The sequence below is a fragment of the Gobio gobio genome, assembly GCF_949357685.1.
Source record: "Gobio gobio genome assembly, chromosome: 5".
NCBI lineage: Eukaryota > Metazoa > Chordata > Actinopteri > Cypriniformes > Gobionidae > Gobio > Gobio gobio.
This window is the reverse complement of record NC_137101.1, coordinates 22,369,791-22,385,049: the sequence shown is the minus strand read 5'-3', so window position 1 is coordinate 22,385,049 and position 15,259 is coordinate 22,369,791. Positions and strand designations below refer to the sequence as shown.

Here is a 15,259-nt window from a genome sequence, read left to right as displayed (position 1 = left end):
TGTTTATTTTATGGTTTTTATATTGTATTGTGTTTGTTGTAAGTGTGAATATTTGAACTCCCTCATCTTTTTGCTCATAAAAGCAGCATTACGTTCTTTTTGAATGTCTGCCCCAGCCTGTTTAATCAAGTAAAAGAATCTGAGATGCATGATTTATTTAGAGATTTGATGGTTTTGTTCTCTAGGGATATTAATTTTATTTTAAAAACTCTGCAGATACCCTGAGTCATTGTAAGAAATTTGGTGATTTGGTCTTTTCATCACAGTTGAAAACTTTTACTAGTAAATAAAAAACATTTTTAAAGCTTGAACTTGAATATTAATCCTTGTCACATAAATTTCTTTCCAAAAAAAAAATTTGCACCGACTCCAAATTTTTGATACGGTAGTGTATTTGATTTGACATGCCGTCAACTTATATTAGTTACATTTAAACCCGCTAACCTTCATAATAAGAAGATTTTATTGCAGTATTTAGGAAATCGGTCCCTTTTTATAGCTTTTTTTTAATTTTTTTTTTAGATTTTTGTTCCATTAGCTTTTTGTTCCATTCTATCTTAGTCCTGGAGCAATATCATTCCCGAAAATTAAACAGGGGTTTCCACGAGTTGTTTATGCATAGTCATAGTTGCTCTGTTGTACTCATAAACAACCATGTGTCTGTTTTCTGACCAGAGTCTGATAGAAAAGAAAGAGAGGACGATAAGGACAATGAAGACAAGTCGCAGCCACGCTCTATACGCGACCGCAGACGACCTCGAGAGAAAAGACGCTCGACTGGAGTGTCCTTCTGGACCCAGGATGTAAGAAACTCTTGCACATAAAGAGCTCACAAAACAAACTCTCTATAGACTCGGATACAAAAGACATGATGATTTACAATCAGCATCCAAAACTGTTTGCCACCAGCCACAAAACTATTATGGTTCTAAATATATAAATATATCACATTATTACACAACTCTCTTGAATACTTCATTCTTATTAGTCAATTGCAGTTGGTCAGAAAGAAAACTTACCTGCCAGCTAGCATTTGGTGATTGGCAACTGTACATTTTGGACCCGGTTTACTTTTATTTATGGTTTACTTATTTTAGGTATTTGGGTAAAACTTTACATTAAGGTTCCATTAGTTAGCATTGGTTGATGCAATAACTAACTAACAATAAGCAATAAAAATGTATTTTACAGAGCGACGAGAACGACCCTGAGCAGCCATCAGATTCAGATGGCAGCACTAAAGGAGAGCCTCAGGTGAACATTAACTCACCCACAATGCATCTGCAAACACAAATGTATCAGTTAGACGAATGCTCAACTCCTCAGTTCAGCTTCTTATTGTGTTGGACTGTTTTTGAAGGACTTTGGGGTTTCTTTTCACCTTGTATAGTCAAAGAGCAGTTTGACTTTCCTTCATGTTTGACACGACAAACAATTCACTGACATTACGGTGTGTCTGCTGACTACCTCCTCCCTCTCCAACTTCCTGGAATTGTCCCAGCAGCATTAGTCTTCTTAAAAATGAAAGTCTATTCACAGCCCCGCAGACTGTCACCTTTTACAGGAATAGTCAGTGATCAATTCTTGGCGGCAGAAAAATCACACTTCCAGCGATAAGAGAAACTGCGTGGCTAGTCACATGAGTCGTGCTTAGTGTGTACTTGAGCTGTTAGTTGTGTGACTCGGGTGATATTGTTAGTCCAGGGAGGATAAGATAAATATCCTGCATATCCTGTGCCAACTTGATCCTGGAACCAGATCAGACGCAGTTGGGCGGAAAACTGGGAATGATAATGACAAAGCTTTGTAGTTGACTGTTGGGTCAGTGGAAAAAGAACAGGAAACTACGTTTTGTGTGTATGTAGAGGAAGAAAAACCAGCTGACACCTTAAATCATCCTCTGATTAAATTTTTTTTCCATGCGTGTTTTTTTTTTTTTTTTTTTTTACAGCATCTCATCCGTATTTAAATATAGCTCAAATATCGGCCATTACAGCTAAAGATCAGTTCTTGCTTGGATGGTTCCAAATCATAAGTGTTCAGAGGGTCGCAGTATGAAAGAAGATCTAATGGAGTCTATGGGTTCTTTATGAGACAGCTGTTTTTTTGTTAACTTAATAGCACACATTTCCTCTTAGTGAGCACTTCTGCGTTGAAAAGGAAGCCCTGATACAAAGCTAAGTGCTGGAGTATGCTTCCAGGGCAATCAGTTACAGGAAGTGGGCTGCACAGTCGCACGGGTCATTGCCTGAGAGCTTCTCACAGCTCAGACTCTGAGCTTCACCCCTTATCTCAGTCCCTAGTTTCCAGCCTTCAGCCAACAATAAGCACCGATGAGAGAAAACTGAATATATTTGGAATGGAATAATGTCTGTGAAATTAATCTCTATAAAATGATTGGTAACTTCAAACTAAATCAAAGAACGAACTTATGTGATGGGATGTAATTTCGAACAAAATCCGGCCAAAATGACTTTTGTTTTGAAGTTCGAAACAGCTTGCCAAAGCGAACTTTCTGGAAAAACTCACTCCGGCTGGTAAACACCTTTGTACTCCCATTGGTCCGTGGCGATTACATAATAGGTAGTGTGCTGAGGTTCCGCCTTCTTTCACATGGAATTTTTTTCTGGTTCATGTCTCCTGGTGAGTCCGTCGAGGTCAAATGTCTGAGTAAAAACGTGAACACACTGCAGAGCTGCTTTTATAGTAGAAAATGAAGTTGTACTTCTGAAGAAACGAGACACTGACACTGTTTTTCATGTTTAATACAGTAAAGCGGCATGATTTTAATTATTCTAAGTTATATTATATAAATAAACCTGAGATGGCTACAAGAGTGCCGAAATTGCAGGGCTTGTTCAAACATGTCCACATTGCTTTGATCAGATGCTTTATTGAGAAATGCTTGGCTGCTTTCTTAATTTTGTTTGTTATCATTTTGTTATTGAGAGGAAAGCACGCAGCGCATATTTACATATTCGCCTAAACGCCACTGTCCGTATATCGCTGCTCACGTATTCCGAACTTCATTTTACCCCTAAGCGACGGACCAAAAAAAACCTGTTGTGAGTATATCTTGGCCTTTACTCTCATTTCATTATGGAATACTGTATCTCTCATCGTGAGTGAATGTTAATAGTTCCAAGCGCACAGAAAAATGCATTGTGCACAGTTTGCATACTGCATAGTACTTACTTTCAAAAATATTTGTCATCATGCCAATCCAAACTCATTCCAGTACCCTGTGTGTGCTCTGAGCCACTGGGGAATAAGATCAGACCCAGAGGTCTTGGCTGCGGATCAGGAATTCATGGAGAAAAGCCCCAGCAGGGCTGAGAGGTCTCAGAGAGCCTGAGCGGAGGAGGGACGATGACCAAAGTCCTTTTACTTCCACTTTGATAAATGTGACGTGCTCTTGTTAAAGTCTGTTATTAGGACAAAATCAAATTGATTACACCCAGATGTCTTCAAACGCGTCCTTTACTGTAGAGCGGTAAATGATAGATTGCTGACCCGAACAGACTCTCATTAAATAGCAGCATTAAGCAGGCCATCAGAGCTGGGAATGAAAGCGACACAATCCATCCCAGACTAATTGATAATCTGCATTCTAGACGCTCTGATAGTCTAGACGCTAGACAAACAGACAGACTAAATGCATTATGAGCATGTGATTGATTAACAGCAGGTACAGACTTTGTAATAACTTCCTCCCTCTCTCTCTTTTTCTCTGTTCACATCCACAGAGTGACAGACTATCCAGGTACGTATCTTTTTGTCATTAGGTGCTTAACTATGTCCTTTTAAGATAAGCTAAAAATGCTTGCATTAATTCGTATTTTATGAAAACAGTAGTGAATATTAAGTAATCATCCCTTTCCCCCCTCAGGAATGACCCTCTCTCTACTAGCACTTCCTCCTCTGACCGTTACGAGTCTTATAGTAGCCGCGGCATTGGAGAGAGCCGACGGCCGTACTCGCGTACCGAAAGAGACGACACCACTGATTATAAGAAGGTACAAACATTGCACTGTATGATTACGCCCCGTTAAATAATGGTTACCTTACGGTTGAGTGTTTACCCAACATGCTCTTTCCGCTTGCAGCTTTATGAGCAGATTTTAGCTGAAAACGAGAAGCTGAAATCTCAGTTACGTGATACAGAGCTGGAGCTGGCAGACCTGAAGCTGCAGCTGGAGAAAGCCACACAGGTGAGTTCCTTTTCTGAGAGAGTTTTTGGGCTCTGTTGGCCCATTTATCATCTGCACTAGAAGCTTCAAAGGTCTGTTCAAGTGTCTTTCGTTTGGAATAAAAACACAAATCGCATGAAGAAAACAAGTGGTCCTTTGTTTTCGTTTAATTCACTGACTTGGTCTTTTTTTTTTATGGAGCTCCTAAAACTCATTTCAATACTATTTAGTTGCATCAGATGGGGTTTCCAAAGTTATGGAAATATCAGGGAATTTAAAATGATGATTTCCAGGCCGAGAAGAGAATGGAAAGAATAGAAATTGTTGTAATCTAAAATTAAAACAAACAAACAAATAAATATATACAGTAGTGGCCAAAAGTGATTTCCAGAGGGGATTTTTGTTTTTTTTGTTTTTTTAAGCTGCTGTCCGTAACTTTTTTTGTGTCCAAGATACAAAAAATATATAATGAGAATGTACAACATGAATTCATTTTCCAAACCGTGTTTTTGTCTTACCCTGAATCATTATGATACACTTATAAGTGTTTATATTGGGACTATTTCAGACCAGACTGGTAGGAACTGCTGCGGAGGAGCACAGTCCCTGCGTGATTCGCCATAGACATAAAAAGAGAGAACATTTACATTTAGTCATTTAGCAGACGCTTTTATCCAAAGCGACTTACAAATGAGGGCAATAGAAGCAGGTAGAGCAGTCGAAGGGCAACAATATCAGCAATATGCAAGTGCTGTAACAAGTCTGTTAGTCTAGCACAGAACAGATTTTTTTTTTTTATTTTTATTTTTTTTTATAAATAAATTAGACAGACAGACAATGAATAGAATGATAAGTGCTATTCTCGATCGGTCAGGTGTTGCTGGAAAAGATGTGTCTTTAGACGTTTTTTGAAAATGGCCACAGACTCGGCCGCACGAATTGAGATAGGCAGGTCATTCCACCAGGTGGGAACGGTCCAGGAAAAGGTCCGTGACAGCTGAGAAGTAGCTCCGGCTGCGATGTTCTTCCGCAAGATGCATGCAGTTCTGTTTATTAACCGCTAGAGCGCAAAAAGTTACGGACTGCAGCTTTAAATATGTATATTTTAATATAACGGGGGAAAACAAAATGCTACACTTGGTCAAGGTATTTATCTGACCGAATTATTTGGCAAAAAAAAGTACAGCTAAAGGTTTTATGTCACAATGCAAAGAAACCATAGAAAAATCGAAAAGCTCACAGCAAAAAGCAGTTAATAATCAGTTAATATTTCACTTGTTCTTGTTTTTCCATGTGTTCATAATGTCTCGCCAAATACCAAAAATTATGTCCCCACAATTTGGCATGTTTCATTGTGTTATCGCAAATAAAACAATCGACCCCAAGCACAACTATGCAATATGCTTCACCCATTATTTAAATATAAAAAAAATCTGTTAAGATCACTTTTGGCCTCTACTGTACATTTCTTAATCCCCTATGATACCTCTCCAACCATTCAGTTCAGTTCTTTTCAAATTTTTTGCCTCATTGTTTAATGAAAAAATGTATATCGTCATTTTAATACTGTATTCATTGCATTAGACAGGGTCATGGAAATGTCAGGAAATTTTCAGTTATGATTTCCAGGCTGGGAAAGAATAGAAATGAATAGAATCTTAAAAGAACACTCCACTATTTTTGGCTAATTTTCCAACTCCCCTAGAGTTAAACAGTTGAGTTTTCGATTCCATTCAGCCGATCTCCAGGTCTGGCGGTTGCACTTTTAGCATAGATCATTGAATCTGATTAGACCATTTGCAAATGAGCAAAAGAGTTTCGATATTTTTACTATTTAAAACTTGACTCTTCTGTACTTACATCGTGAACTAAAACTAAAACTGACGGAAAATGAAAAATAATAATCAAGGAACTTTGCTGCCGTACCATGGGTGCAACAGGCGCAATGATATTACCCATGGTACGGCAGCAAAGTTCCTTGATTATTACGCAGGAATGAGAGTATAGTTCCTAGCCATATGGGCCTAGAAAATCACAACTTTTCATTTTCCGTCGGTCTTAGTACACGATGTAAGTACAGAAGAGTCAAGTTTTAAATAGTAAAAATATCGAAACTCTTTGGTCATTTTTGAGCGAGATGCTAACGGTCTAATCAGATTCAATGATCTATGCTAAGCTATGCTAAAAGTGCTACCGCCAGACCCAGAGATCGGCTGACTGAATTCGAAAATGGTAAAACTCAACTGTTTAACTCTAGGGGAGTGTTCCTTTAAATTAAATAAATTATTTATTTCTGTGTTCATATACCATATTTAATAGTAGTAATAATAATACAATTTCTGTAAATGCAAACCTTTCAAATGTTGATTGGACCTCAACACCGCTCATTTGCTGTGTTTTTTTAACTACAGAGGCAGGAACGCTTTGCTGATCGGTCACAGTTGGAGATGGAGAAAAGGGTAAAAACAACTGTTACTTTAACTTTGTCGTCTTATAAAACATTTATGTTGAGTTTTAATGTATCGAAGCATCATTCTCCACCCAAGTTAATGGCAGTGGATGGAGCAGGTGTACTTCACATTAATGCAATGATGGGGCATTAAATCCATAAAGGATCCTTTATGGATAAAGTCAGCTCAAATGCTGAGATTATTGGAGATGTTTAAGAACTGCTCCAGATAAATGCTGAATTCTGGGCTCCATCGGCCAAACGGTTGGTAACTGTTCCGCACTGGTTTATGTCTGAAGGTTGCAGGCAGGTCTCAGGCTCAGCTGGGTGCTTTGGGTAACGTTTAACCTGAATTTAAAGTGTTTACAGCTCTGCTAGTGGCTGAATCACATGCCTCTCACAGCCCCAGGGGGTTGGAACCAAACCCCATCAGCCAATCACTATTCCTCTTTCACTTTTTTGCCTATAAGTCACTAACGCAAAACACCATTCTAGACTTGTACAAGTGAACTATCATGTGAGATGTAGAGTGTGGTGTGGTTTCTCTTTCAAACATTGTATCTGCATGTGTGTGATGCATCGTCTGTGTGTAAAAATCATCATAAAATTGGTATTTGCATCTTAAATGCGGTTTCCTCGAACTGTACAGTCGTTTTCTCTTTCTTTGAACTGTACTACACATGCCTATACACACATACTAAAGGTTTTTTCATTAATATAATTATATCATAATTATTACATATAGTAAATATATTTATTTGAATTATTTATATATTTTTTTACACTATACATGCAAGTAACTTAATGCGTGCAGACTTGAGCATGAATAATCATTTAGACTATACTGTATTTCCAGCTCTTGATCAGCTTCACTAAGCAGTGTGTGTGTGGTTCCCTTCACATTCTATCACCTGATGCATCCACATGATTCTGTGTGTGTATCTCTCTTTGTTTGCAGTGATAGTGGACCATGGAGTTATTAATATGTTTTATGGTCGTGTGTGGTAACTTGTCAACGTATGTTTGTGTCTGCAGGAAAGAAGAGCTCTAGAAAGGAAGATCTCTGAGATGGAGGAGGAACTGAAGGTAGTTCTTTTCGTTCTTTTTTTTCGAAGTGTGTTTGTGTATCACCTTTGTAAAAATCTATAAAAACAGAAATTTGAGGTGCGTTCCCGCAAGGTTGTCATTACCGTAATTACGAGATTCCAACTTGTAAAAAGTTTTCACGTCCTAGTAGAGCTCATAATTACAACTTGTAAGATGGGAATCTTCGGAGAGCTCCTACTTGTACCAACTGAACGCTGCAGATTTATTTAGCCGTTGATAGTGTTGCCGTAGAAATGCATAATTCCCAGTTTAAGGACGTGAACAGCTCCTAGTAGAACGTTGTGTGTTGTCATCTCGAAATTACGGTAATTATGACATTGTTCTTGATAAGAGAACTTCAAAGTTTCCATTTTGGCCTATTTTTGGGGAAATGTGTTAGTTGCTAAAAAAGTGTCAACTTATGTGTGAACACTAGCATATCCACCTTGTTCCTCGCCCGACTCAAAGCGGAATTATGCGTTACATTTATGGTCTCCAGTTTTTCTAGTCAAATTAGCGTATTTTGCGAGCTGATAATGTAACGTTAAACCCATGAAAATGGTTTTAAAAAGCACATGGCTCCACAGTGCCGTCACTTTACAGTGTCTCAATGACCGTCTTTTCTCAGTTACTCATCGGTCAAGTTTAATGAGTTCCTATATGACATGAAGCTGCCTGACGTTAGCTACATTGAAAACAGATGGGTGATCGTATCCTACACACAGCTCCTGATCGGGTGAAGTTCAGGGTGTTTTGTCTTCAAAATGATATTTATATACATCCTTTTTTTATGGGGAGTATTTTAACTTGAGTCCTGCTCGTTTTCTCTTGTCAGTCTTTGACATAAAATGCAAGACATATGGCGCTGTATAAGGACATTCTTTTCAGATTTGCTGGTGCTCAAAACACATACTCTCCAGGAATTTCTTATTTATTCTTGTTTATTGCTGTTGTTGTGGCAGCCAACAACAGCACAGCTTAACCCTGCGTTTATTATAATTATTAGCAATGTTCAAACCGTTTCTGTTTAATGAAGTCGCTCTCTTTACCCCGTTTTAACAATGGGTTCCTATGGAGAACGGAACAGGACAGCATACAAATGGAAGCTAGCTCATTGTTTGCTCAGGAAAAAGGTGGATAGACGACCTCAACTAACAGACGTGGACTAAAAGCTGCAAAACTTTGATTTATGGGTTTTTTACAGCTTGTTTATGTGATTTGTGTGATGACTGAGATTGTTGTTTCACTCTGTTCATTTTATCTGCTTCATAGCAAGTTTAGCTTTTTCGGACGTACTGTAAATATTGCACATGTTCTCTCTATTCTAATGTTTCACTTCTCTATTCTGTGTGTGTGTTGGTGGGTGGTAGGGTAGCAGACTTTAATATCAGAGGTTACATAAGCGAAACAATTTCCAGGCCTTGGTTTTAATCTTTCCTGTTCCATGATGAATTTCTGTACGTTTCAGTATTATAGCGTTCCCCATTGAAACCCCTCTTCTTTATTGTGCGTGTATTGAAACATACTTTGAGGGCAAATTTTCCTCAGAATTGTGCTAAATCTAACCTAATTTTGGCATATTTAGGGAATGTCCTCATTAGTAAAATTTATCTTTATACAAATCAATATTTTTTATTTTATATTATTATTATTATTATTATTTAATGCAGAAGACCATGAAAACTTTTAGTTTTAAACTTTTGATTTTGTCTCATTTTATATCATTTTAAGCTTAAGGTTCCTCTAGTCAGTCCCAACCTCCTGGTTCAAAAGCAATAACCTATAGAGTTTATAATAATCTTTATGTAAAAAATAGTTTTGTCCCCATTTAGATAGCCAAGTATGTATGTGTCTGCGTACACGTGTCCTTGCTTTTTCCTTTTCAGTTCCTTCTCATTGTTTTTTTAAATTAGTTCTGTGATCCCATATTTTGTCACATTTTTTTCACTCAGCGATGTACTGTTTATTTTACTTTGCGTTAATACATTCCTTTTTTCCGTGTTTATTTTTGTCTGATGTCTGTCATCTTCTCTATCATTCTGTCTCTTTCTCTGTCTGTATTTCTCCCTCTCGTAGAACCTTCCTCAGGTAAAGCAGGTGCAGTCTCTGCGCCAGTATAACGAGCGTTTGCAGGCAGAGAACAGGGCGCTGGCCCGCGTGCTCTCCAAACTCTCGCAGGGCTGCAGCCACCTGCCCGCCGCAGACCTGTAGACCCGCCCCCACCTCCTCTTACACCCCTCCTCATGCTCCATTCAGCTCCGCCCACGCCCATATAAAGGCAGGTGCTAGCCTGTGTCTGAGCTGATGCTCTGCCTCCCTCAGTGCTCTGCTTTTCTTGATGGGGAGGTTTTTGCGGCTTTTTTTTTATTATTATTTTTTTTTTTAAACAGTACAGTTATTGCTAAGAAATTTCTCTAAAGTACTTTATGTTTTGGTATGTGCTTTAGAAATGAGAAAAAAATTTAAATATTTAGCTTTTTTTTTTCTTCTTCAAATTTGTCATTCATTGCAAACTTAAATAAAATAATTCCGCCAACTTTTTGTACACAAATGGCAGGTTGTTTTAAATAGTTAAAAATATATATATTCTCATGAAATGAAATTAATAACAGATTTTGTACAGATTTTTATGAATGACATTTTTACAAATTAGACTTTTCTTTAATCCAAAATGTTTTATTTTCATTTAAAATAACATCCTCATTTTTACATTGTATGTTGATATTTAAAGTAATATTTTCATTAAACACAGCTTATATCCATCGCACAGTTCCTGCTATTTATAAACTGTTTTTTAGTAATAAATTGTCCTGTTTTTTTTTTCCTCTGTTTTTCTTTTTTCTTTTTTGCCGTGTTGCTGTGAAGTGCAGTTCCTTTTGGATGACTCTGGCATCTTGCATGGGGTGCTTGACTGGTTTTTGTGGAATCACAAAACTGGTTCTGTTTTTATTTTTTGCTTTGGAGACCATTCCTATCCCCCCCAATCTCAGATATTTTGATCCTGGAGCTGAACTGCCATATATGCTGTGCCTGAGGCTAATCTAGATTGCATGGCTTCTGGAAACTCATGCATTTTATAATCTACAGATTGTCGCTGGTAAATGCTTAAATTACATTTGGAGCTTCTCTTGCATAATCTATTCAGTGTTATACAGAATGAGGATTTTTTTTTTTTTTTTTTGCCTGTTTCCCTCAGAGTATACTCTTACTTTTTTGTGTCTAGGTTTTTTAAGTTCTGTTTCTTTTGTTCAGTTCTGTTTAGTGACTTACTTTCGCACTCAGCTTTTATGGACTGTTTTAATGCATTTTTTCCAGTCTATAACTGCAGTACTCACAGACTGTAAATCTCTCTCTCGGGAGGTATCATTACACTGTTAAAATGTAATTGTAAATGGCAAGTTTATCACAAAGAAGGTAGTTTCTTTGTGTTCTTGGAAAACAGATAAATTTCTTTCTCTGGCACGCAATTTTCTTGTAATATTTTACAAAAAAGGATGTTCTGTAAACATTTACTCACCCTCATGTTTTTACAAACCTGTGACTTTCTTGCGTGGACTTTCAGTGTCCAGTTAGTAGAGTAGTTTTTTGAGTTTTCCATCTGGGGTCAAAAGTCCACCTGTCCATCTATGTGGTTTACGGTCAATAAGGACAGTGAGAGTGAAATCTCAGTTAAAGATCTCTATTTCAACACTGCAATCTGAAGACTGAAGCGGGCTGGGTATCAAGTAGCACTCTGTGTTGTGGTTTATACAGACACTTTGAGTCGCTCTTGTGTTCCAGCCTCTTTATTTATCCCGTCCAGTGGAGGACACACAAAGCAACTCTGTGTGTGTAGAGAGAGAGAGAGAGAGAGAGGACCGCCTGGCCAAAGCGCTGTCCTCATCTTTACCGTCTATCTGAGAGTGCATGGCTAGAGTTTCCCATTGAACTGCAGTGTGCCTGTTGGTTTGTGTGTGTGTGAAGGACTACAGTCCCTTTTCTAGCAAAATGGTGGTGGTGCTGGTTCTGGTGCAGAGGAATCTGCCAACTTCTTTAGAATCAGGCCTCATTTCCACTTGTTTTAGAGCCAAGTGATGACAACTATTACTGCTAGGGCATCCACATTAAAAGTTTGGGTTTACATAATATATGTGTACTGGGTAAAATTATTATTATCATTCACGTGTGTGTGTGTGTGTGTGTAAGTTTGGGTTTACATAATATATGTGTACTGGGTAAAATTATTATTATCATTCACGTGTGTGTGTGTGTGTGTGTGTGTGTGTGTGTGTGTGTGTGTGTGTGTGTGTGTGTGTGTGTGTGTGTGTGTGTGTGTGTGTGTGTGTGTGTGTGTGTGTGTGTGTGTGTGTGTGTGTGTGTGTGTGTGTGTGTGTGTGTGTGTGTGTGTGTGTGTGTGTGTGTGTGTGTGTGTGTGTGTGTGTGTGTGTGTGTGTGTGTGTGTGTGTGTGTGTGTGTGTGTGTGTGTGTGTGTGTGTGTGTGTGTGTGTGTGTGTGTGTGTGTGTGTGTGTGTGTGTGTGTGTGTGTGTGTGTGTGTGTGTGTGTGTGTGTGTGTGTGTGTGTGTGTATTCAAAATAAATATAAATATTTTATATTATATAAATGTAAAATAAATTATACATGTGTGTATGCGTATTTATATACATAATAATTATACCCAGTACAGTAATAACCAATATTATGTAAACACACTGTTATTTTGGATGTGATTAATCACGATTAATAGATTTGACAGCATATATATATATATATATATATGTGTATATGTGTGTAAAGCATTAATACTTAAACATGTAAAATGTAATTATTTTTATTTATTTTGAAAACTATAATTGTTTTGTACTTGTATGGGTTTTATTAGTGCATATAAATTAAATTCTGATATATAAAATTTAGTAAAATTATGACATTATATATCCGTATCATTCATTATCATCATTTTGGTTATTTCAAAAAAGTTCTAAACATTGTGATTGTTGAACTATATATATTTTTTTACTGTAATTTAATTTATACGTAATTTTGAGTGCACTTGGTTACAGTAGTTACACCATTTTATCCATTATAAAGCTAATATGTTTGCATATTGTCAGAAGAATTAAAAATATTGAGGGAATTATCACCTGTCCGGCAATAGTTATAGTGTTATTATTTGTTCTAGACAAGCCACCCCCCCCCCACCCCCCCAGTTCCAGATCAGGCACCATCACCATATTAGTTGAAAAGGGGGTTGTGTTGGACAGTAATTGCTGTTTGAAGGAAGGAAAGAAGGAAGGACGCAAAAACTAAATACACCAGCGTCTAGAGACACGCGTCAACTACAAAACCACTGGTTCTTGTCTGTTAATCTAACCCTCCCCTCTCCTGTTTTCTCTTCCAGACGCTACCAGACTTGAAAGCAGACAACCAGAGACTAAAGGATGAAAACGGAGCGTTGATCCGAGTCATAAGCAAGCTTTCCAAATAGAAAAGACCCTCCCCACATCCTCCGGCAGTAACGGTATTGCACATCTAGATATTAATACGAGACAACGGCGACAAGAAGGCTCCGTCTCCCCTTCCGTTTCTCAGTCCCCAGCTTTCCCTCGCTTCTCCGCTCCACCGAACGCCCATTCGGTCCGCCCACCTCACCACTCACCACAGAACCACTGCGTTTACAGAACTAAGGAAAAGCGTTAGACGAGAGAATGGCATCGAACACTTTGCGGGCGGGGAAAGCCTCGAAAAAAACTATTTAACCAATAAGCCTTAGTTGTACATACGTCACTTGCATCAAATTTCTCTTGGCTGTCACAGAACACCTGATTTTATTTGTGCCACACTTTTTTTGTGATCTATCTTTATTCTTTTTTTTTGTTTTTGTTGGTTTTAGTTTTTTTTTTTTTTTTTTTTGGCTCCGCTCTTTAATCTTTCTTCCTGTATAGATGCGTCATGCGATGTGCAGCTCTCTCCTTCCATTTCCTCTTCCTGTCCTCATCCCCCTCCACATTGCGCTAGAAGTCCCGCCTCGTCCTCAGAGGCACTGTCTCTCAGCAGAAGACTTCCCAGCATTCCACAATGTTGGCGCACGCTCCGCACACTTCCACGACGGACCCCTGGCTTTACCGATTAGGTGGACCTTGTGAAATCGAAGCTTTCACTTATGTGCAATATATGCATTTCTTTCGTATACAAATGCTTTAAGAATGAGTCTGTCACTAGTAAATGTTCACTTCCTCACCACTTTCGTGGCTCACCCCGGTTTCCTTCCTCCCCCCCCCCCCGACTTCTTTCTCTCGTTTCTTTGAGTTTGTAGTGTAGTCGTTGGTTTATATCTTGTACTCCTCACGTTGTTTTAGCAGGTACTGAGTGAAGTTGTATATACCTGTATGTATTGTTTGAGACCAGCACATGGCATGCGTTTATGGTTCCCTGTCTGTTACTATTGAAATATACCAACTCCAGAGGACAAAGTGTGTTTTAACTATTTCCCTCTTCTTTTATAGTCGAAAAAGTCATTGAATAACAATAGGGCCGCCCCCTTCAAGGGGAAGGTTTTTTTTCTTCTCAGTTTTAAGTGTTCACGTAAAATTGTGAGATAATAATATAATTGCTTCACTACATTTCACACATTTTATTCAGTATCTTTGGAAGAGTGCTGTTCATTTGTTTTTTCATTTTACTTTTTTTTTTTCCTCCCCTTTTTTTTTTTTTCTTTTTTTTTTTTTTTTTAAAGCTGTAGTATTAGCCAAGGTGTTGTCACTAAAAAGATCCTAGATATCGCTAACCCAGTCCTTTTTACAATGTCTACATGCACTGTCAATGCCATGTCAGGAGTCTTGCTGTCCGGTTTAGCGAACTTTTGCAACCGCATCAGATGAAGTCCATGCATCGGAAAAACTTTTTATGCATTTCAGTGGCCTTTTACTTAAAAATACTGTAGTCGGGAAAAAAATGTCGCTGTAGTTGGACTGTCAGCTGTCTCCTCTTTGGTTTAGGTTTTTAATTTTGTTTTTTTTCCTTTTTAAATTTCCCATCATCTTGTAAAATAGATGTGTGGCTTCATCCGTGCAAGCTGTGCTGTGACTACCAACCACTGAGAGTTAATTAAAATAAACTTGTACATTGTAAAAATCTCTTTGCCCTTGTTGTCCTGTTCTTTCCTTAATTCTATGTAGAAATGAATTGATGTGATGTGAGAATCAGTTGACTGTTTTCAGATTACTCTGGTTTTAAATGTAATAAACTGAACCTGTTCAGAACCAGTGTCCGAACAAAAAATAAATAAAATCAGTGTGTAGCAAAGGACTGGGGGGGATTAATAGATTAATGTTAGCTCTACATGTCACATTGTTGCTTTAAAGGTGCACTATGTAACATTATGTAACCACTAGGCCAGTGTTATATATTTTGTTCAGTTGAGTACTTACAATATCCCAAATGTTTCCAACTCTTTGTAAATCGTGAGAAATTTGCTATTTTAACCAAGGAACCGGGACGTGTGAGGGAGTCGCCTGTCGTTTGCGTCACATCTGCGGTACCCTCGGTTTCTGTTTT

At 38.0% G+C, this 15,259-nt stretch overlaps 1 protein-coding gene across 10 annotated transcripts in view; it reads left to right on the top strand.

Annotated features, from left to right (window-relative positions):
* ppp1r12a (protein phosphatase 1, regulatory subunit 12A) overlaps positions 1-14,841 on the top strand; it is an 88,273-nt gene extending 73,432 nt beyond the window's left edge. For 4 of the 10 annotated variants that reach the window (XM_079816843.1, XM_079816839.1, XM_079816837.1 and 1 more), the window contains 8 exons: positions 676-803; positions 1,192-1,254; positions 3,747-3,763; positions 3,890-4,016; positions 4,107-4,211; positions 6,602-6,649; positions 7,675-7,725; positions 13,104-14,840. In XM_079816843.1, the coding sequence (XP_079672969.1) occupies positions 676-803; positions 1,192-1,254; positions 3,747-3,763; positions 3,890-4,016; positions 4,107-4,211; positions 6,602-6,649; positions 7,675-7,725; positions 13,104-13,190 (626 nt within the window). In that variant the 3' untranslated portion in view covers positions 13,191-14,840. Of the gene's footprint in view, positions 1-675; positions 804-1,191; positions 1,255-3,746; positions 3,764-3,889; positions 4,017-4,106; positions 4,212-6,601; positions 6,650-6,938; positions 6,976-7,674; positions 7,726-9,801; positions 10,004-13,103 lie in introns of all 10 variants that reach the window. The other 6 variants (XM_079816840.1, XM_079816836.1, XM_079816834.1 and 3 more) reach the window with 3 other exon arrangements.
* The last annotated feature ends 418 nt before the right edge of the window (positions 14,842-15,259 follow it).